Source organism: Seriola dumerili, unplaced genomic scaffold, assembly GCF_002260705.1.
Source record: "Seriola dumerili isolate Sdu_G_001 unplaced genomic scaffold, Sdu_1.0 BDQW01001124.1, whole genome shotgun sequence".
NCBI lineage: Eukaryota > Metazoa > Chordata > Actinopteri > Carangiformes > Carangidae > Seriola > Seriola dumerili.
This window is the reverse complement of record NW_019175379.1, coordinates 2,849,688-2,873,480: the sequence shown is the minus strand read 5'-3', so window position 1 is coordinate 2,873,480 and position 23,793 is coordinate 2,849,688. Positions and strand designations below refer to the sequence as shown.

The window sequence follows — 23,793 nt, the reverse complement described above, 5'->3', positions numbered from 1 at the left end:
GGCAGGTGAGAGTGTCTTCTATAGAGAAATATGGAGTATACCGCAGCGGAGGTGTGAGATCAAAGACAGCTGAGGCTCAGAGGGAGTCCCGGAGACTTCTAGTTCCCTGACGGCTCTCCCAACGGCAGCGTCGGGAGACAACTCTCTCCCTTCACTTTCATATCAGGCACAGAGCCCCCCCATCCCTCTGTGCCGGCTCATAGGCTCCACACACACACACACACACACACACGCAGTCTCAGAGGATTTGGCAGTGCTGCCAAACCTGTACCTCACCTACAGCAACACTTCTACACACAGATACACACACACTGTTGCTCATCAGAAACCAATGCATCACAAACACACAGCTGAATATTTGGGATTTTGAAAGGCTGAGTTGGGAAGAAACTCTTTTCACTGCCAGTGTAAAAAAAAAGACTCACGCAACTCAAATACCAAGACAATATCACACCACACAACACTGGAGTGAGATGCCATAAAGCTCCCAGCACTTCCGAGTGCTCAACAAAAAAAAAAAACTTCCCGTAAACCCAAAGCGCACAGTCACAAAATGGCCCCCTGAAAATCCCCGGCATAAAGAGCGAGGAACAAGACTGTCATTAGAGAAGCAGCCCCCTCAGGCCTGCCGACTTGCTCGTGAGGAAGCCAAACATCTGGCTCTATTTACTCGTTTCAGCTGTTTGCAACCCCGCCTCAAATAAATCAGGGAGCCGTAACGCCATTGCTTAGGACAGGTCCTAAACAAACACGCTCAACGCTCGCCGGCTCACTCACTCACTCACCTCCGCGCGTTCGAGCATCCCAACCGGAGCTGGGCCGGCTAACGCAGGCAAATAAATTCGCGAGGACTAGGAGGAGGAGGAGGAGGAGGAGGAGGAGGAGGAGGCCTTAATTGGAGCGTTTGACGGGTGCCTGGGGTTAATTGGGAAGCATGGAGAGCAGCTGGCTCCACGGTGGAAGTAGAGACGGGGATAATAAGTTCACCCTTTGCAGGAGAGACAGTTAGTGATGAATCAGATCAGAGGAACAGTGTACTGTAATCATCCTCACATCTCCCCTCCTCCGCCCCGCTCTCCTGACAAGCAGAGACAACCTGGCTCTCAGCTACGCAATCTGGCACCTATCACACAGGACTGGTAGTCACAGAGAAGAGATCACCCGGCGATAGTTCACACACACACACACACACTCATTCAGCTAATCACTCACACACACAATAATTCTTACCTCTAGGACACGGAACCTAGTTTATCAGTTCTCCGGTCGATGTATGTAAATCTCTCCAACAATGTGTGTACTAATGGCTTATTACCCTGCGTTAGCTGGTTTGCATTGATCTCTATGCCAGAGGGAGATGGGGAAACTAGAGCAGTTCGCCGCTCATATGTACCAAGCAGGACTATAATCACATCCCAGCTTGTTTCAATAAAAGCAACATTAACATAAACCATCTCAAACACACTAAAACCTTCACCCCCGCTCGGTCCGTGCAAGAAAAGGGGGGAAAAAAAACTTTCCTGGATTACAGGGTAATCAGGGCCATATGGGATGAGTCTGTATAACTCTGTGCGTCTCTCTGATGTGTACAGATTGTGTTTGTCTCCACATATCACGACTTTCTAAATGAGCAAACTGTCTTTCTTTTTTTTTTCTTTTTTTTCCAAAAGAGAAAATCTTTAGCCAGTGTATATAAAGAGAGGAGAAAAAAGTGTTTCTCTCTGGAAACTAGTAGCTGTAAAGGGTTTAGCTGTAACACCAAACTCAGTTCCTTGTGCTGGGAGGGTGGCTGAGGGAGCATTTGGGGGCTGAAGGAAGCCCAGGTAGAGTCATAGGCAGTAATGGGAGGAGACAGGGACTTAGAGCGCCACACAAAAGCCAGGCTTTATAAATAATTCCAAAAGCTAACAGGATCCCTTGTATGTGTGAATCTGTGAAATACATTCACACATGAATGCACACACACACACACACACACACACACACACACACCCTGCCACCAGGGGGAATAGGTTATTCACACTGTTCCACTGGGGCTGTTGTGAGTCTGACCTGCCTGGATTGGTAAATTTGGGTGAATATCTTTCTTGCATAGATGATGCAAAGAAAAAAAAAACAGAAAGGTCAATTTCAGCAAGAAGACACACACACACACACACACACACACACACAATCACACACTCACTCACTCATAATGCAGGGCAGCAAAGCACACCGGAGACCTGTCTTGTAAATCTCTTTGTGAAAGCAGCTTTGGGGGGTAGACAGGGGCTTACACACTGAGCCCTGAGGTAGAGCTACAGACTCCACTCCCTCTAACCCCCTCATGGTCTTTCTCCCTCTCCCACACACATACTCTGCTCTCTCATCTTCCCTCTTCCTCACTTTCCATCTACCCCTCACGTTTCCTCCTCCCTTCTTGCCCTTCTCTCACCTTTTCCGTCACTCCCTCCTTCCCCTCCCGCCCTCCCTCCATTCTTCCCTCTCCCCCCTCTCTCTCTCACTCTCTCTCTCTCTCCTCCCCTCTGTCCCAATCCAGGCTCCCGAGCGCCGGTCCTTAGCCCTGCAGGCTCCCGTGGTGTTGCGGTGACTAATGTCCTGCCTTTGCTCAGACAATGAGTTTGAGGCTGAGCCGGGAAAGTGTTGAGGAGGGAAAAAGACTCCAGCACCTTTGACAAATGGAACCCTTCGCACTTCTGTGCCCACTAAGGGAGGCTTTACAATGTCGCGCTCCACGCTCCACGTCCTCCGAGGGACGGCTGCAACCCGCAAAGCCGCATCTGGGGGGAATATAATGAATTCTTTGGGAAGTCTAACCTGGCTTTCTTCATGAATAAGATATATTTCCAAAGCATGTCGACCCCTCTTAATAAAAACAGCAGTCTGGCAGGAATAGCCAAAGCCGTTTTAGGGCCCCATGTACACGTTAATATTTCTGTTTCTCTATAAATTTTCTCAGGCCCACTTCTCTCCAGGCCCTGTCACTGCGAGGCCAGGCCTACATTTCCCTGGAAGGTGGAGGAGCCGTGATGACAAACTGTCATTAAAAGCGGCTGGAGTCCCTCTCTTTCAAGGAACTCAAACTCTTGGATGCTCCCTCCTCTTCCCCACGCACCCTACCCCCCATGCAACCCTGAAAGGAACTGGGCTTTGTCTGAGGAGCAAAGGAGAGAGGAAACCCCTCCCCCCCCCCCCTCCCCCCCAACAAAACCCGACCTCCCCTCCCCAAACCCTGTTCCTCACTCCCTGCGGAGTATTGTTAAAACACAGCCCCCTCTCTTTCCGTGGCCCAGGCTCTTAAAACAGCGTGCTTTGCATGAGAAAAAACGATTAGTCTTCAAATGCTGCGCTGTCAAAGGAGGGCTCTTTCAGGTTGGGGCAGCAATTTGCTCAGATAGTAGAGTTCCCCTTTTGTTTTTTTAAGATGAGGCATTATTAGAGCCAGGGTCTGTTAGCATTCATTGCTGAGAAGAACACACTGAGAGGGGTTTATACGGGGATGCCCGCCCGCCGCCCTCCTTTTCCAACTTGCCCCAAGTCCGCAGCAGAGGAAAATGAAGGAGCAGAGTGGGGGGGTGGGGGGGTTGGGGGGTGGGGTACTCATCTAAACATGTTTGGAGAGCAGGGAGATTGCCTGGCTCTGTGCTCCTTTCAGGTATTAACCTTGGGATTTACATTTGACATTCAAACAATAGCCCCCGTCCTTGACCACCACTCCAGGATGCAACAAGAATCAGGGATAACTCCCGGTGAAAGACAACTACAAGCAGCATGGGACAGCAAACACATGCGGTTCACATTGCGAGCATTACTGCATGACAATACACAACTTAATTACTGGTGGAAGGACGGGAGTTGAGTTTGAGGAAATACACGCTGACCAATACAGTTTTTTCTTGTTCAGTTCAAATAATTTTGCAGGAGGAAAAATTTAAAAAAAAAAAAGTGTGTGTGTGTGTGTGTGTAGTGGTGTCATGGCGTAGACAGAGCCTGACTCATGGCTTCCCACATCAAGAAGCAGGGGGTAAGTGACAGATCATTGTTCACAGCAAGCGGCCGGTTCATCTGTCCCCCAATCACCACCCCGGACGAGAAAGCACAGACCCCCTCACGGATGCCACTACCGGCTCCCATCAAAGCTGACACAATGCCACATCTGCAATAACAGCCCCAGCCCCGGGAAACTGTGTCTTTAGGCGCTCAACTTTACACACACGCACACACACAAACACACACACACACACACACAGACACACACACACACACACACAGCTCCACGAGCAAATGGGCCCCACAAACCAAAAAGCACTTCACCTCTTGTTGCGATACTTCACACGGCAGACTTAAAGACATTTTTACGGCAGCTTCAGCAAACAGAGGAGGGGATGAGCGGCGCCCTCATGCAGGCGCGACCTGTCCTGTTTCTCCTCAAGTGTGTGAGAAAAGAAAACGCAGCCGCTTAGCTGGCACACTCTGCATTCTCGCACTCAAACCCTCCGTAAGAAGAAAAAAAAAAAAAGTACCCTGACCTTCCAACAGGGGCTCATGTCGAGCTGTCAAACACGACTTCAGAGATCGTAAATTCAAATCAGTTGATTCAAATGTGTTTTTCTTTGTTGTTTTTTTGAGGGTTTTTTTTTGTGTTTTTTTTTTTGGGGGGGGGGGGGGGGGTTTCTAACTGCCGTCTTCGGTGCCTCACTCTGGGAGAGGAGTTGACCAGACTAATTGTCAGGTCCAGTTGGAGTTTCCAACAGGCCAAAGCCATGGAAAACAAACCAGCCCTCTCTCAGCCCCTGCTAAGGCAACTTGAGCTCCCACTTTTTTCCCTCCCATTTCTTATTTCTTCAGACAGATGAAAAAAAAAAAAAAAGTTGCTCCCACAAGAGGAGGAAAAAAAAGAAAAAGACAAAATATAAACGACACAAATATGTTTGTGACAGAGAAACAGAGGAAGAACGCTTGTACGTGAGTGTGATGAGGTGTTGACTGCTGTGTCAGTGTGCTGTATTAAGATTCCTCAATGTGAGTAATATACATATCTAAAATTACAGTACGATATCTTGAGTCTCACACCCTCTTCATCACCGCCACCACCCCCCTCCCACACCCACCCCCACCCCCACCCTTTCCCCTATCATATACGCCTTATCCAAAGACATCACCCGGCTTGAAAGGTGCCTTTAGCAGGCTCCTTGAAGCAGGGAGTGGGGGTCCCGCTCTGGGACAATGATGGTTGAGGTGGAGGGGAGCCGGGGGAACAGGAACACATAGCATATTAAATCTGCTGGCGGAGCTGGGTCGTCTGCCCGGAGAGCCAGAGAGCCAGATCTGAGGCATGCCCTGAAGGGATGGCTGGGCCTGGGGATTAGGAGGCCAAGGAGAAGCCCTCGCGCACCCGAAGACCCCTTCTTGTCTCTGCTCGCACGCAAATGCATCCAGACGTTTTGACGCTCCTCAGGTTTGCCATCTCAGCCCAACTTTTCATTGCACTCCTCCGCGCCTCGCAAACCACAACAGCACACACACACACACACACACACATTTCCACTCACTCTCATGCACAGCCTTTTTTTTTCCCTCAATCACTACCTCTGTCTGACTTGTCCTCTTTCTTTCCCCACTGTGTCTGTTTCATTTGATGTCAACATATCAAAGTAGCAGATCATCAAAGTGAGAGACCTTCTATTCAACTACACCAGTTATATGCAAGGGAAGCAACAGCTAATCATATTACACAGGGAATTACTGCAAACTTTCACTGGTCAGGTGGTTACTGTGTGTTTTATTATAAACAATTCAAACTTGTAGTAGGTGATACACCTCTGAGTGATTCCTTTAACCTCCTGAGAAAGACGAAATTTTAGAAAAAAAACACAAAAATGGGAAAAACACACAAGCCTCAACAACCTGCAAAACAAGCAGACTAACACTAAAAAACACACACACACACACACACACACACACACACACACACACACACACACACACAACACTCCTCATTATCCTGAGGAAAAACCAGCTTCCTTCACATTACCCTCGTTTTAACAAAACATGTGCCACCTCTTTGAGCGCTTCAGGTCGCAGCATTAACACAACAACACAGCTCATTAGGGCCTCTTGCATACAAACCTGATAACAGGTATTCTTCCTGCGGGGTGTAAAAGGCCTGAGGACAGAACCTGCCTTTAGCTGTGAATGCAAGGCCTTTTTAAAAAAAAAAAAAAAAAAAAGGAAAAAAAGGAGGAGAGGGCCATACCTCAAAAGCTAATAGTATGTCATCTCCCTGCATTAACATGACAGCCCTCTATTCTGCCAGGTCACAGGTGTCCTGGGCCAGTGTCGCTATGCATAATTTTACTTAAAGAAGTGCTTAAAGTTAAGATAAAGCAGCACGCTGCTGCTGCTGCTGCTGCTGCTGCTGCTGCTGCTATCTGACGGACTGACTCCTGAAGAGGGAAACGTTATCCGCCTGTTCCTATCGTATGGAGCTGGAGAAGCAGGGAGCGGCTATGATACATCTGTGCTGGCTACAGTAAGCGAATGGCACCGAGTTGTGCATCTCATTCCTGCAGATTAGCATCTTAAACACTGCTGCATTCATCACTGCTGCTGCATCATAATGAGGCCAAGTCTTTCTTCTTGGTAAAGGTGCACCTGTTTGACGTCAGTACACCAATGGCAAGTGTACACCTATAATATTCTTGTATATTTATAAATGGAAAGTTAAATATTTTTATAATATGAAGATGTTTTGTGTGGTTGATTTTATATAACATATTTGGGAAATGGAATGGCATCTCCTCTGCTGTGTAAAAATAGAAATTAAAGCCACTAATTATGTGTAATATTGTTCTGCAGAATATTAAACAACAGAAAAATGTGAGTCACTGTCTGATCAGTCAGCCACTGAAAATGTGATCACACTTAATTTAAGACTGGTTGCAAATGTCATATCATTAAATTCTGCCTGCACACTGAAAATAAAATGCTGTCTTAATTTTGGCCTCTAATAATACTGATATAGAGGCAATTGTATGTCATTTTTAATTATGAATATTATTTTAAAATGATTTATGAACATGTCACAGGCCACAAAATGCAAAACATACAGGAGAAAATGTAGGAGACCTCTTATTTTAATCTCTACAAATAAAATTATAGTTAAAATATGTTGACATTTTAGAATAAAAGATATTAGGCCTGACGTCTGAGTGGTTAAAGGCCTGATGTGTCCGTATTATTTTTTATGTTAATATTTGGACACTGATTCATTTCCACTTGTGAGGCCTGTGAAATGTTATTTTGTTATTATAAATAAAATGGTGGAAATATTAAATAATAATTTATGTGACAGTCCCTTTTTTATTTTATTAGACAAATGGAACCAGGACCTGAGAAAACTCTGCTCACAGCCAAATCCACAGCCAAGATGAATGATGGAACTGCCTCATAAAAATAGCTCGAAGGAGATTTTTATCTGTGTGAACTTGTGCTGTTAAACATCTTATTTGGTGTGTTCAGCCACTGCTCCGTCTTCAAGGCGGCCAGACCTCCATTAATAATTTGCCAAGTGTCAAAAAAAAAAAAAGGGAGGATTTGAGCTGCACCGCATGGCTGAGCACCTCGGACCCTCGTCGTCTGTGTGAAACCCGAGAGCAGACAAGCAGATAAAATGTGGAACAGCTGGCGAGGACAGGAGGGAAAGTTTCAAACAAATATCTGCACATGTGGAGGCTCGGGGGGCTCTCAAACGTTTTCATGTCCCGCACCCCCAAAACGAACACACAGACTCCTGTTAGAGAGATTTTTTCTTTCTTTTTTTTTTTCACTCTGCACGAGACCATGTGAGAGTTTGTTTTTTTTTTTTCTTAGTGTTGATTTTGTTTTTAAATGAATGACTGGCTATGAGAAGCACAAACCTCTGATTGTATAAGTCATTCTTATCTACTTTTTAAAATTATCTTAATCCCAGTGCATTATAATAAACTAAATTATAGTGGATTTATGGCATTTCTCATTTTGCTCGGGGCCCCATAAAAAACTCCCCACATGGACCCCTGCCGGGCTACAGACCCCACTGTAATGGGCTTAAATTTCTCTGAACACATGCACATGCCTTCAAACACGCTATGATCTGCTGATGTGACCTAAAATATTTTTTTCTCTTTTCTTTTTTTTTTTCTTTTTTTTTAAGTGAACCAGATCATTAATAAACTTGTCTATCACATTATAAACAAGAAACAAGATCACAGATTATGATTAAGATTTCCTGCTCCTGACTGATCCGCTTTAACTCAGGTCAGGTTATCACAAAGTGACACTTGTTTCTGCACAAACTGGAAACATATAGAATAATTTCACCTCAGTGGCAGAATGTAATTTCCATTTGCTCAAAAATATGAATTCAATGCTAAATATGGACTCTTATTATTTTTTTTACAGTGCAAATATTTCTTGCTAAAATCATGTGTGTATCCAAATTTTTTCTAAAAAAGGCCTCAAGTTTACTTTTTTAGTTTTGATACTGGAAAACATTACAACAGCAGCCATGTAGAAATGAGACTGTGTTATGCTGCAAAAGAAATTATGTCTACATGTTAAAGGTCAAGGGTCAACCACGGGCTTGGTTGTATTAAAAGAAAATAAAACAGTGTCTGAGCATGCTCCTGTATCTCCTCATTAACCTTCTTCAGTAACACAACCGATAACAGACACTGAAATATGATCACACATGCACATAAATATGCATGTCTCCCCCATAACCCCCACCACCACCACCACACACACACACACACACACACACACACACACACACACCCTCCCCACGCGCGTTTCTTTAGGCAAAGGTCCAGTAAAGTTTCACGTCCACAGAAGTTCATGAAGTTTCAGCAGAAAAACTCCCAGCACGTGTTTTGGTCTTAAACCACACCAAACACACACACGCACACACATACACACCAGTTTCTCCCATTTACGCTAAACTTGATGCAAGTTTTAAACTGCACATCTGTCTGTCGGCTACTTGTTAAGTTTCTAACAACCTCCACTCATTTCACAGAGAGTAAATCACACCCAGAACCAAGCGGATCCACAGTCTGTGCTGCGTTTGCGGCTGGTTTTTTTTGGGGGGGGGGGGTCCTTTTTTTTGTTTTTTAGGATCCGCGATTCGAAGCTTTCATCGCTGTTTAAAGAAGCTGCTGTTTCACACCAACCCCCCCCCCCGCACTTAATCCACTTCGCGTCTACATCTTTGCTTGTGTGAAACTCCATCGTTGGGAAATGTGAAACCTCGGCTGCTCTGCCTTTCCAAACTTTTACAAGCAGACAACAAATACGCGCAACAATCTTAACAAAGTCTATTCCGCCTGTGTGTTTGAGTACTTACTTCTTTCTGGGTGTTTTCCTCCTCTAATTCTTGACTGGCTTTTGATTCGTCTCAGAAAATAAATGATTTGTCTTCCTCCTTCTTCTTCTTCTTCTTCTCCTCTTCCTAAGTTGCAGATGTGCCTCTGGAGTTGCCTGGGACTTTTTTTTTTTTCTTTTTTTTTTCTTTTTTTTTTTTTACGCTGCAACTCCAACTCCAAAACGGCGCTGCCAGAGTTTTTCCTCTTGCCTGTCTTTCTCCTCCTTCTCACAGTTTGCTGTGTTCAACCACCGCCGGACCAACACCATCAGCCTGCCGATAAAATCTGCCGATAGCAGACCGCAGATGTGCGTGAAAAGAGCAGAAGCGTCAGAGAAGCGCATGGAGAGTTGTTATTACATTTAGAGCGCTTTTTCGAGGAGAAGAGAGAGGGCGAAGTGTGGGTCTCCAGCTGCTCCTTCCCTCGCTTGACTCCTCCCTTCGGATTGCTCCCTCCTTTACTCACTGCCTCCCTCCTTTTTTGATTTTGTGTACCCCCTTTCTTTCTTTCTTTCTTTCTTTCTTTCTTTCTTTCTTTTCTTTCTTTCTTTCTTTCTTTCGGTAACTTTAGTCCTTAATATTATAACTTATGGAGCATAAACCGATATTAAACTCAGGTTACCCACCTTTCTATTCCACATAGGCCTTCTTAACACATAAAGAAGTATCAATCTGACCCTGGATAAGCAAAGTTTATTGCATTTTTAGGCAAATTCTGAAATAAATGTACGTTTTTACTGAAAATACAGTTGATTTTTTTCATGTCTGAGGTTATTTTCCTGTTTGTTTGCTTCTCATTTGTCCATGTAACTTGGCTTGTGAGGTGTGTGAATGAATCTGTGACCTCATGGACTCTACCATGACCCTGCTTTATTAAAAGACATAATGTTTCGCCTAAAACTGCACAGATCCAGTGCAGCATGATTTAAGGCTGCCAGTCACCCCTCACAAAAGCAGAAAGAAATATATTGCTCTGTTTAAACTTACGTAAATCCCAATAATTAAACATGTGTGTGGTTAGATGTCAGCCTGCATGAGTCGATTTAAATGATTGCCACCAAAACATACAGAGTCCTAATTTTGATTATGTTGTTAAAATAAAAATCCTGCATCACATGACAACTGTATGGATGAATTAGCTTGAAAGAATCATATGGCAGGCATATATGTTGATTTATTTTGAAATTACAAAGGGATATTTTATAAATTAGAGTGTTTTTTAACTGTTGTTGTCCAGGTAATTCACTCAAGCCTCTTTCGCAATTATCCATCTTTTTTTTTTTTAAAAAAAAACACACATTTACATTCTGGAGCAATTTGACTCACATATTGGAAAGTGTGGATTTATGAGGGCTAAAGTAGTCTCCTGGGCTCAGCCTTCAGAGTGATATCTAATGCTGCGTTAAAGCAGAGGAAAGCCCTCCTGTAGGGTTAGGTATAATCAATATACATAATCAATATACAGGGAAATGATGTGGTAAGAGAGGTCTTTAAGGTGCTGTTTCAATCAATGAAGAGGTGGGAGTTTGCAGAGGAAGATCACCAGTTAATCGTTTAACCAGGATTTGAATGTGTGTGTGTGTGTGTGTGTGTGTGTGTGTGTGTGTGTGTGTGTGTGTGTGTGTGTTTGTGTGTGTCTGTGTGTGTGTGGCCGAGAGGTCAAGTCCATCAAGGCACAGTTAGTGAATTTACCCTGTATGTAACACATGTCCAACCAGATACTGTGGAAAATAAGGATATGTGATGTTTTATAATCACTTTCCCGATGCTTATTCTGGCAGTTAAGTCCACACTGACTAATTAGTTTCTAAATCAATCAGAGGCTAAGATCTCCTGTCACTACTGTCAACATCTTTGTCATCAATAAACCCCCAAATGTTTCACTCTGATTGTGTCAGGAAATGAAGATGGATTCTTGGAAGTTGAGAGAGTTGACTCAAGTCATTTTGCGGACAACTATTTTAAATATTCGAGTGCGGGACCTGGTTTTGAGTCAACTCAAATGTCATCTCTGTTCATCAATGACAAATAAGAAACAGATGGTTTTTCCTCGCTGCCCATAAAATGTCACAATAAAAGCACAAGAGTTGATATTTGATGATTTTAAATGGAAAAACAGATGTAATAAATAAGGTTTAATAACAAATACAGAAAAGCTACAAATGCACAGTGACGGAGTGTGAGCTGTGATATAAATCAGTGTCAATACAATGAAAATGCTTGTGTCCGTGACGACAGGAAGTCGAGCCGGGAGAGGAGACAGTCAAAGATGCTCTGTAAGACACGACTAATTCTCCTGTCAGTTTGTCAGGCGGTGCTCATCTGGCCTGGACTACACAGAGATAAAGTCCTTGTTATGAATCTCTCAAAGAGAATCCGAGGAACGTGGAGGTGGGGGGTGGGGGAAACGGAGGGCTGGGTAGGTTGGGGGAGTGAGTGGTGGTGGTGGTGGGGGCGGGGGGAGAACAAGAGGGTAAAGGAAGAGGGAGGGGGTGCACATGGGCATCAGTAGGGTTAGCGGCTCCCGAAAGTATTTCATCAAAGAGGGCCAGGATCCTGGGGATTGAGATTCTGCCTGGAGGCAAGTAACCATTGGTCTCCCAAGAACATATTCCAAAGTAGGACTCGCAGAGCCAAAGCACACATCAAAAGCACCTCTGTAGCCAAAGCGATTCTGGAGGAGAAAGAAAGGGGTTCGGGTCCCTTCTTGGCCCCCTTTAAGCCCCAGATCTCACCCCAATTAAGAAGGAACTACTGTTTGTTCCAGACCCTGAGATCTACAGACAGGGAGGTGCACTCACCAAAGGTAGACACTCAGGCATCCTCACAAACACACAGGCACACCAATCACACACACATTCACACACACTCACTCACTCACTCACTCGCTCACATATTGTCACTTTTCCTCAGAGCGAGAATCAAGAGTATGAAAGAAAATGCCTGCACGTTGAAGATCGACATCTGTGTCTCGTGCTTATTTTTCAAATAATGACCAACTGACAGAGCGTGTTTCCAGTTTCAGCCGTGATCTCACTGAAATAATATGCAGCGCTCAGTGTGTCCACGTATGTTACACGAGTAACAGTAAATCAATACTTGGCAGAATGTTGTGTAGGCATTTGGATTTTTGCCTTTAATTCCTCGCCGCTGGACAGATGTCACTGTGAAATGGATACGGCAGAATAAGCATATTATATCCACACAGATGTGACCGCTGGAAATGCACTGGCTGCATGAGCAGGGGAATGACACAGGCTCCTGTGATTCTCACAGCAGAGACACTGTATTTGTACCATAAAGGGATGTATAGCAACATATAAATACTCCATTACAAGTGAAAGTCTTGTGTTCAAAATTTTTACCGAAGTAGAAGAACAGAAGTTTTAGCAGGCAAAATATACCTCAAGTCGGCCTCTCGCAAGTAATACTCATCATGCAGCATGCTACTGTGAGTGTGATGCTTATCATATACACACATTATTGGATTACTATTTTAATGCAATCAAAGTGGAGACAATTTTGACTTTTACTAAAAGACTATTGGGTAGTTTATTCTATAACAATGTGTCATCATTTAGTGATAAGTATGTAAAATGTAAAATCCATATATGCAAAGTTACAGTTGTTGAAAGGAAAGTATTTTATTCTGAAATCCAGTGGAGAAGAAGTAACAGGTAACATAAAATGGAAATACTCAAGTACATGAAGTGTAAACTTGTACAAAAGTACAGTACTTGAGCAAATGCACTGTTACTTTGCACATATTATTAAAGAACTCAGTTATTTAAACATGACATTTTTATAAACCTAGATTGTTTAATCTGCTTGGAGCAACTTGTTTTGAGAAATCTAAACACTTCAATGGTTGAATTTGCCAAAACTACAACAACACATATTTTCTCTCGTTGAAAAGTGTCGACACTGTCCTGTGGATTATTGAGAGAAGCGAGCGCGGGGCATCTGGTGGCCTGTAGCTGCATACTATTCAACTGCAGTGTTCACAGTTTGACACCAGCCTGGGTCATAGCTTCTCTCTCGCTCCTCGTGTTTCCTGAACTGTCTGTTTCATGCGCTGCTACTATTTAATGAAAAAAAGGAAGGCAGAGCAACCGGCAAGTCATCTTCCATTCAGCGCCACCGCACCGGAGTGAAAGCAGAAATCTCAGAAACACAAATCTCTAAGTCAGAACACAGAAACCTTGCAATGGTGGAAAGTAACTAAGTTCATTTACTCAGGTATTCAAGTACAGATTGCTTTATACTTCTGCTCCACAACAGGTTTGGATTTTATATCCAAAACACACAATAAGCTTTTAAGAAATATGATGCATTGTTGCAGATGAAGTTACCCAACTATGAAATAAACTACAACAGTGAATGCATCAGTATAACATTTAGTATGACACTTACAGGGTGACATTTCTCTGCTTTATTAGTACTTTTATTGCACTGATACATCTATACCTTACTGAAGTGACATTTTGTAGTACTGTAATGTAGTACAGTAAATGGCAGCATGGCTACTTTTACTTGGTTGAAGGATCTGAGTACTTTCTCCACCACTGCCGTCTGGTTACTGGGGCTTTAGTGGTGATTTTACCTTGAAGCTGAAATTTCAAAAAGAGACGTCAGTTGATTGTATAATAATCAACATGTTTCTATTATGTGATGAATCACAAATTTCATAACCAAAAAGAAGATGACAAATGCTGCAAGAATTTGCTTTAACACCGTTTGATCTCGGATGTCCTTCTGTCCCGGTGGCCGCCCTGTGAAAACCACGTATCTCCGTAACATTGTGGGCTAAGAGAAGCGATGACGTTTTCAGCTTTGTGGTGCTGCATTTTTCAGATAATCCAGTGGGTTTTAAATTTTTGGGGTTTTTGTTGCTTGAGAAATAGCCCTCAACCCATAATGGAATATTTCATTCTAAATTCAAAATCACCAAATTTGGAAATACATTGTTTTCACGGTTCAGTGAAAATAGGCAACCAAAAATATAAGTCTGATACTTGTTTCCTGTCTGTGCCTGCACCGTCACTCTCTGATAAAGGCCCTGAAGAATTTACTCCCAAGTGTTTGCTTGCTCTTAATCTCACTACTACGAGTGGTTAAGTGTGTTGACCAACAAATGACTACAGCCACCTGACACCGGGCTTGTTTGCCAGGCACCCGTGATTTGGGACCAAACAAACACACCACAAAGGAGAGCTTCAGTGATCTGTGCTCCACTGTCACGAGTGTGTGTGAGAGCGTTATCCATCCTTAAGCTCAGTACAGAGACTTTCAAAAATTTTTCCTTCCTTCTCCCCTCATGCTGGTTTTCCCCTCCTCTCTTCCCTTTTCTTCCTCACATGTACTCTACCTGTACACACATGTACGTACAGGACACTAAACACAGCACTCCCCCTCTTTTCCTCCTTGCACCACCACCACCACCACCCCCCTCCTCCCCCCCTGCCGGAGGTATCGAGTGGCTTGAGTGGGCCATTAGTGTGAATGACTGATAAGACTCTCAGCCCCCAATAATCAGGAAAAAAAGAGGATATTTGCAGTTATTTTGAATCCGTCAGAAATAATAAACGCAAAACTATATCCACTTGGGCTATTTAAGCAATTTCCCTGTGATAACATCCCGTGGGGATTTCATGTGGATTCCAAATGACGACATAATAAAACCACGATGCCTGCACCCCCTTATCAGGCTGGATTAAAAGGGAATAATGAAACAGAGAGGGTTTGGAGCCTTGTGTGGTATGAATATGATTATCTAATGGACTCCAATGGAAAGGCATGTTAATTCCACTTTAACGCGAGACCTTTCCCAGACTATCTCCTGCCCCTGGCTCCTCCTAAGACCCCCACCCCCACCACCACCACCCCACCACCACCACCACCTCCTCCCCGCTCGACCCGTTTCTCTGCCTCTTTCTCCTCTTCCTTTAAGTTTAAATAATCATTCTGCTTTTTCCACAGAAGTCATTATGCCCGCCGTCTATCTCTGTGTATGAACGTGAGCATGGGAGAGTGATAAACCCCCCCCCCTCCATTCTTCACACTCTTTTCTAGTCTGATTGGAGTGTGTTGGCCTCTTAACTTTCAGACAAAAGCACTCTAGGCAATTATCAATATTCAGATTCTTTTTTTTTTTTCTTGCACGGAGATCATTGTTGCTTGAAGAATGTGGGTCACTTTCATACAAACTCAAATCAAACTTTCTGAGCGCCCAGTTGAAATCATATTACATGGTCTGATACTGAACTTAGCAAAGCCTTAGTATTTGAAAAAAAATAAAAAAGCATCACTGTCAATTTAAACATATGCAGCAAATTTTCCATCGTTGATACGTGTTTATTCATTTCAAGATGCTTTTTGAAATCTGAAAGTTCAAACTAAAATGTTGTTCTGAAAAGTGTAGTTTTTTTTTTAATTATTATTATTCTTACAGTTTCTGGGCTAAATGAACACAGATGAATTTTCTGGGTGGCATTCTCCAGTTACAAATGTATGTGTTAAGCATACAACATGTACATTTGTAGCTGTTGCATCTTTTATTTCAAGGGGAAAAATAATTCAACCCATCCAACACCACATAAAGATTTCAGTCATGTACAGGCTTCGTTGTCAGAAAACACAGCTGTTATGTTTGTATTTTGCCATTGATGTCGACTGATTAAACGTGCGTCTTCTTTTGATCAATGAGAAAAAAAAAGTCCCCGACCCCTTCAGGCCTGGAATGGGGTGGTCATCGTTAGACCCATTAGGACCAATAAGACTCCCTGAGCCTTCCGTAGTCGAGTCCATTCTCATCCAGCGATTGCACGGAGCAGTATTGTGGATCAGCACACACATCCTGAGAGCAGACTGAGCTCCCACAGGACACAGTTAAAAAAAAAAAAAGCATCAATATTTCATCAAACTACTCTCTCTTTCTGGTCCAGATCAAAGCCTCGACTCCCACAGTCCTATAGGTAGAGAGGACTCTTTTGTTTTTGCTCCTCAGGTAGAGCAGCAGTCAGACTCTGTTCGCTTTTGGAAACCTTGCAACGCTCAGCCCATCCATCTCACGGCTTACTGCCTCGCTTTTGGAAGAGGAGGTAAAAAGCGGGAGTAGAGACTGTGAGGGTGAAAACATGTTCCAGAGATGTCCAGAGATTGAACTTCTTGGCCTTGTTGTGTTATGTTATTTCCTTTTTTTTTTTACCCCCAGGTTGGCCCATAGTGAGGCTAATGGTGAAAGCAAACAGAAGATGTTGTGATTTGTCTTCGAAAGACTGAAATAGTGCATTTCTTTACCGTCGTCTGCATCATCAGCTCCTGCCGTGTCAGGGGTCAGCAAATGAGCTTCAGCTATGAGCTATAGATTTAGTCAGCGGCCCAGCAGACTTATACGTCTCTAATACGTCTGTTCCTTTTAAGCCAAACAGCAGACAGACTTGGTTAGTAGCTGCTGAACATAATGGAGCATTTTAAAGAGCCAGGTATTTTCCTCCGGAGATGGTAGAGACCAAAAGCAGAGCTTAAAGACAACGAATCTTGGACTTTCATTCGCCAGATGGGCGACAAACACAGCTCCAAATAAATGCTACTGTTTCTCTGTAACTGCTGGATGAAGAAATATGCAGCTGTTTGCTAAGAAGATGATAGGTCAATGTTGTGTTCAAAACTTGTTTCTACTGCCCCTAAGTGGCCAAAAAAAAAGAAAAAAACAGACATTGCAGGTTTATCTAAACGGAGCCCTAAAACATAGAAAAAAAAAGAAACCCACAACTGAGCAGAAACTGAACTGCAAGAGTTTTTTTTTTCAACAAACTGAAGGACATGAGGGCCGACCGAACCATTTAAACACTGGAGGGAAGAAGAAAATACAACAACTATAACTGCAGGTAAAAACAGACAGATTCTTACTTACTCAATATTGACAAAAATAAAACCTTAAAGTAAACTGGCAAAATTAACTCCAACTTACCTGAACAAAGGTGATCCACCAACCTTGCTGTGGCAGGTGTTTGGTAGGATCATCATCGAGTCGGTTGCACCTTCTGTAGTGTGGAGGCTGCAAACCTAAGTGAGTGAAAAGGTCAAATTAAATCAAGTACATGTCACCGTCACATTAATCCTGATTTGGAAAAAAAAAAGAAAAACGTTTGTAAACCAATATTTGTTCCGTGTTGCACAACAAGAGAAATCATGTAAAGGTTTTGACATAGAGGCAATACTTTCATTCAAGTGCTGGATTCAGCTCAAAATATTCTGTTGATTAGAAGTCAGATGCAATAACTTAAATCTCACCCAGGAAAATGGTGACAAAACTATATTTTATGTATCCCACATTTTACTATATTTTCCTATTAAGTATCTGATATTGAACTGTCAATGAATAAGAAGGTATATGATCCTACATGTCGCTTGATTGGGTCCTTACAAAAGACAAAACACCCTCTCATTTAATCCACCTTGATGTTGCTTGGTATGTTTGCACATTGGCTTTGTATTTGTCATTGTATGTGTGTAAATGTCCCCCCCCCCCCCGCCCCCCCCACCCTCCTCCTCCTACATCAACCATGGTTTTCTGTTGTCCCTGAACACACCTCTCCTCCTCTCATCATCAGCGTCAATCTGCGGCTGTCACTCGGAGCCGGACAGTGACTAACGACACTCCCAGTCAGTCAAACACTTATCACCACACAGGTAACACACAGGCCTGGAAATGACTGACATGAAATGGAAACGTCTCTCATTCTGTGGGCCCGGGAGCTGAAGTGAAATATTAGCTGTGGGAGAGATGGCGGATGATAAGAAGCTCCCTGTTTGGGCTGGAATTGTGGAGGTCCAAGTTCTATTACATTTCTTTTTACGCCGCGGAGTGGTATGAAGATCCTGTTTGTCTGGATAAAAGATAGCTTTCCTTTTCCATTCCCTTTTCTTATATGCATTATTTTGCTGTTTTCTTCACAGTATGTTTCATATTCACAGATGGGCCAGACCCCTAACTTTCACTATGAGCTATTTGTGACTTGTTATGGAATAAAATGGTGCTCAAAGCCAGTGGGTCATTGTTGATATATAAGCCACTGTCCCTGAGGCTTTCCTGTGGTCCCCAGAACCAGACCATAGGCCAGCTGAAAGCAGACTGCAGCCCGGTCAGTGTCAATGGGTCACATATGCTTACTCTGTCTCTACTATTACTCATAGACTCCACCTTATCTTCCCTCTATCCCTCTTCTTCTCTCTCACACATCTCCTTCATGCACTCACACACACACACACACACACACACACACACACACAATTCCCCCTGTGCAGAAAGATGAATGGGATGTTTCCAAACCACAGGTGCTGCTCTACTTGTGAGTCTTTCACATTCTTCACAACGCAGCTCAGACCTGCTCAGGTTTTTTTTTTTTCTTAACTTTCTACTGTTTTCCCCGGTGGTGATTACTGCGGTACTTCAGAGCTGTGGGATAATGAGGAACAAGGAATTTTAGTCATGGAGTATACGATCAGTCTGCCTGTGTATTAGCATCCGCTCTCTGCAACAACAAGACAACCCTCATGACCCCCCCCCCCCACCCCCAGCCACACCCACCACCCACACCACCACCACCCTCCTAGACAAGGCCTCACACAGACCGCCACTAGATGGGGCTAGTTGACTGAAACCCAGAGCACAGGCTCAATCTGCTGAGCAAGCTACACCACCTTGTGGTTGAAATTCCCTGCAGCCTGCAACAGAATCACTGTGTGTTCAGCTACCTTGGAAAAATAGAAATTACGATGTGCTTGTTACTCACCCACATATTTGTGTTAAGGAGAAAAATAAATGCACAAATGGCATTACAAGTATGTGTGATTCTAATGGTGGTGGAATTTATCAAAGTCTGTTTGCTGAAATACAATTTTGAGGAACTTTGAGGAACTCAAACTTGAGGTACTTCCAGTATTTCCAATTTATGCTACTAACGTCTACTCCACTATATTTAAAAGGGGAATTTTATATAAACCTCAAAAAGATGCGTTTTATATTGAGATGACAAGCAAGAATCAAAGCAAGGTTTTTTTATATGAAACGGGAATACGAAAAAACTCATTCAGAATGCACTGAAGCTGTGCATGAGCGGCGATATTAGCGTCAGCGATCTCCGGTCAAGGCAAATTCAAGACATCTGCCAAGGTCCCTGGGAACATCCACAGCGAGGCCTCGTGAGCTGCAGTTAAACGGGAACATGTTGTTGACTGATGGTTTCCTGTCGTGAGAAGAAGAGACATGTAGAGAGGAGGAAAAGAAAAGAATGTGGCTGTGGTCTCACCTGAGCTCAGCAGGTACTCTGCAGATGTCTGGAGCCGACCTCAGTGGCCACAATAACACTCAGGTTTGTTTGTTACGGGTGAGGCTGAAGCTACCAAGTACTTTCTGATGTTTCTCTCTTTGTCACTCTCCATCTCTTTTCTCTCTTGTTTTTCTATGCCGCTGTAGGCACACAGTAACATATTGACAGGGATGTTATTCAAGATGTTTTAATTCATTTTCTAAACTCTCTAAACTAACTCCTTGATCTTTTAATGTGAAAATATGGGATGACACGTTGTTCATGTTATGTTCGTGGACATAACATGAACAGAACAATCCATGACGCAAACCTCAAACTTTTTCAAATCTCTGTCTGCATTCCCTGATTTCAGATTCATATCAGCTTTTGATACCAGCAGTTTCTCTTTGGAGGGGGTGTCATGAAACTGTGATTATGCAACACAGACTTCATCGCCCACTTGCCATTCCTCACCTATCAGAGAGGAATGGAAAGCAGGCCACCAGCCCACCAGTTGGACCTGCATGGCTTTGATATAGTCAATTTTTGGTGGCACAGACCGGAGAAGTAAGATCAACTCTTCCTCTGTTGGGTCTTGCATCGGCTTTCATGCAGACTGTGTGGCTCTAGCGAAAGAGCATTCAGAGAGCTGCTGTTTGAAGTTGGCAGACTGAAATCCCATGCTTCGAAGTTACGGCTTCACATGGAAGGTTTTTTGAGGCAGTGACACGTGTCTGTCTGTCTGCCTCTCTGTCTGCCACCTGTCTGAGCTACAGCCGTTGTGACACCAGTGTGGGAAACCTCTTTTGTGCCAGTTTGAACAGGCACCCATTAACATCCACTGTGAAACTGCCAACTCATAAGCAAACAGACAAGGTTCAACAGCTAAGAGCGCCAGCAGAGACGATGGCACAGACTGTCAACAGGAGGTCGTTTAGTCAGATTGAAAGCGTTGCGGATTGGACCAGCCACATTCACAACTGCGTTTCCCACCACACCAGGAACGTTAAACCAGTGAAAGCACTCAAATACTTTGCCGTGTATAGCAGACTCATACATAAATTGCTGAGCTCATCACTGATTCTGCATTAATTTATCAGTAAAAACTTAAGACTAGATGTTGCACCTCTTTCCTGCTTGTTGCGCTGTGTGGACAGAATAGCAGTGAAGAAAACTGCAACACGCTTTTGATTTTTTTTTTTCAATTTTTAATTCTTGTTTTGTATCTGAAAACCATTGTTACCATTTTTTTTTAATTCAATTACAGCAGCACACGACAAACACATGATGAAACATACGTAAAATATTTACATTAATATACAATTTATACAGCAACTCCAGCAAAAATGTGCTTGTGAATGTCAGGAGAAGAATATAATGAATGTAAACTCCAAAGACTTCTTTACTTCCAAAGTTCAACATGTTATCGTTGCTCTGCTATCAAGTAATGCATTGATGACATAAAAAAAAAAGTTAGAACTAGGCTCAGCTATCAGGTTTAGGACTTGAGGAAAATGTGTGTTTATATGGAAAGGGCAGGGAGGGTATCAGTGTCTGACATGACAGAGGGACGTTTGGAAAGTACGTTTGTTTTACTGGACCCTCCTTTGCCCAGACCAGTACACATCCTAACAATTCTAAAGAGGTCTTGTCTGAACCGAATTCCGATGAAGACATAGAGGAATGGGTTCAGGCAGGCGTGAGTAAAGGCCAGGGTCCTGGCTATCTGTCCAGCTATATCAAAATAAGTGACTGTGGCACATTCTGTGATAGTGGTATTATAAGCCTGCATGGCCTCCACTATCAGCAGACTATTGTACGGCAGCTGAGAGAGGATGAACACAAACACCACAGCAAAGATGACGCGTAGGGCCTTGTGCTTTTTGAAGCTCTTGGCCTGCAGAAGTGTGTGAATGATGACGGAGTAACAGAAGAACATGACTAGTAGAGGAAGGCAGAAGCCCATGCAGATCTGCATGGACAGCACTAGGATCTTAGTCCGGTTGTTTGTGTTGTTCCAGTAGACCAGAGCACAGAAGGTCTGCCCGCCTTGGTCTGGCTTCACCTGAGCAAAGATAAACTCAGGGAGAGCCAGGATAGTGGAGACAGACCAGACACCCAGGCAGGCGAGTTTACTGTGGAAGAGTCTCTTTCCCTTCAGGTTGTGGGCCTTGGTGACTTGTACGATAGCGATGTAGCGGTCCACGCTAATGCAGGTGAGCAGGAACATGCTGCTGAAGAAGTTGATCTTGTAGACGGCAGACACCGATTTGCAGAGACTTTTGCCAAAGTTCCAGCCCTTGACAGCATCGAACGCCCAGAAGGGCAGCATGCACAGGAAGAGGAGGTCAGCCACAGCCAGGTTTAGCAGGTACACGTCGGTCATTGTCTTCAGACGGTTGCGCACAGTGGTGTAGATCCAAACAACCATCAGGTTACCCACAGCACCGAGGATGAAGATGCTCCAGAATAGAGGTGGCTCGTACTGCCCACGAAAATCTCTGACCCACTTTCTGTCACACATGCCTGTGTTTTCAGTTGACTCTGTGTCATAGTCTGGGTAGTCAGAAGGGTCCTGTGTTTAAAAATAGAAAACTACATTATCCAATGCAGTATTAAAGAGGATTGCATGCAAGAGATACACTGCCTTTTTCTCACTTTTCATTTCCATGAATGTCAGGAATGTTTATTTTGTGTTTCTGTCCTCACCCAACTTAACTGCCTTCAGGGTTTCATAACATAACATGCTTCTGGCAGGGATATAGTGACATGACATCAAACGCTGTCTGTGATGTACGAGCTAACCAAAGTGTGCAAAAAAAAAAAAAAAGACTGCTCTCAGGTGCAGGTGTTATGTGCAAGAGAAACCACACTACTGCACAAACTTCCTGCTGCTATCCAAGCCAAGGTGGGTAAACGATCCTGAGGGGCTCCAGAAAGGGGCCCCCGCAGCAGAATTCAGTACCCCAGATTGCATCAGGCTTAGATGTAGGGCAGAGATAAACAGCAAGGTGAAGCCGGGGCTTTGTGTTTTCACAAACAGTGGAAAATTTGATGCTGACACGGCTTTTGAATCCGACTGTGGCATTTTGAATATCCTATAGATCTCTGCCTCAGATAAATCTAATGTACCTGGATCATGAAGTACATTGTTTTACACATTCATTAGAAACATTTAACAACAAATAACTGACATAAAATATATTCAATAAGAAGTTTATGTAATATGCACCGTACTATTTGGCATATTAAAACTGTGCTCTTTCACTGTATTCTTTCAAATCTGCGCCATAAACACATGGAAACTTTTTTCTCTTGTCTGTGATTCTAAATAGCAATAGAGTCACTTCCTCTCAATCATACAGTAGATCAAAAAAAAAATTATATCAGCATAGTTAAACTTCTTTCTCCTTCTTTTACACTTATGTCAGATAATTATCTCAAAGTAATACTTACACTTTCAGTATAATCGGGGACTGTGGTCATTAAAGTTGTTGACGGGTAATCCATTGTTATCTACAAAGAACCAAAGGATATTAATATAAGACAAATAAATCAAAGCCTTGTAACTTTGCAAAAATGTCACATAGATTAATTATTAATAAATATAACAAATGAAAAAGGAAAAAAAGCTCAATGGCAAAATAAAAAAAGAACAGTAAAAAATTCTAAAGCGTAATAATTCACTTACCCTCTAAGTGATGAAATATAGCCGTCTTGGTTACAGTGCCGTTTCTGTGTCAAGGCAGTGTAGCTAACTCAAACAACCAACCTCCTCTTCACTTACTTTATATGGTTCCCCGTTAACCACAGGATCACATGATGTTCGCTTTAAGGAAAGCACAACACAGCTTTCTTTGCAGAACATCAGCACCGCAGCCAAATGAGCATCAAATCTGGAAGGCAGCTTGCTTCAAATTAGTGGACAGTAACAACAGTGTGTTTTTTTTGTTTGTTTTTGTTTTTTTACTAGGAAGCTGTGACTTTGAGATTGTACCCAATGAACCGTGGCCATCACGTTTGAGCCAAAACAATACACCCTGACTCCCTCCACAGCCGATTAAGTTTCAAGGCGAA

At 43.3% G+C, this 23,793-nt stretch overlaps 2 protein-coding genes across 2 annotated transcripts in view; both read right to left on the bottom strand.

Moving 5' to 3' along the window:
• The window catches only part of gli3 (GLI family zinc finger 3), a 92,783-nt gene extending 83,260 nt beyond the window's left edge, over positions 1-9,523 (bottom strand). The window contains exon 1 of the mRNA XM_022767124.1: positions 9,386-9,523. The gene's annotated coding sequence lies outside the window, so the exon portion shown is untranslated. The remainder of the gene's footprint in view (positions 1-9,385) is intronic.
• An 11,412-nt stretch (positions 9,524-20,935) lies between these two features.
• Positions 20,936-23,470, bottom strand: LOC111237889 (C-C chemokine receptor type 9-like). The gene is made up of 3 exons (XM_022767190.1): positions 23,408-23,470; positions 23,173-23,232; positions 20,936-22,291 (listed from the first exon to the last, which is right to left on the bottom strand). Exons 2-3 carry the CDS (start codon positions 23,224-23,226, stop codon positions 21,239-21,241), a joined length of 1,107 nt encoding a protein of 368 aa, XP_022622911.1. The 5' UTR covers positions 23,227-23,232; positions 23,408-23,470; the 3' UTR covers positions 20,936-21,238.
• Positions 23,471-23,793: the final 323 nt, after the last annotated feature.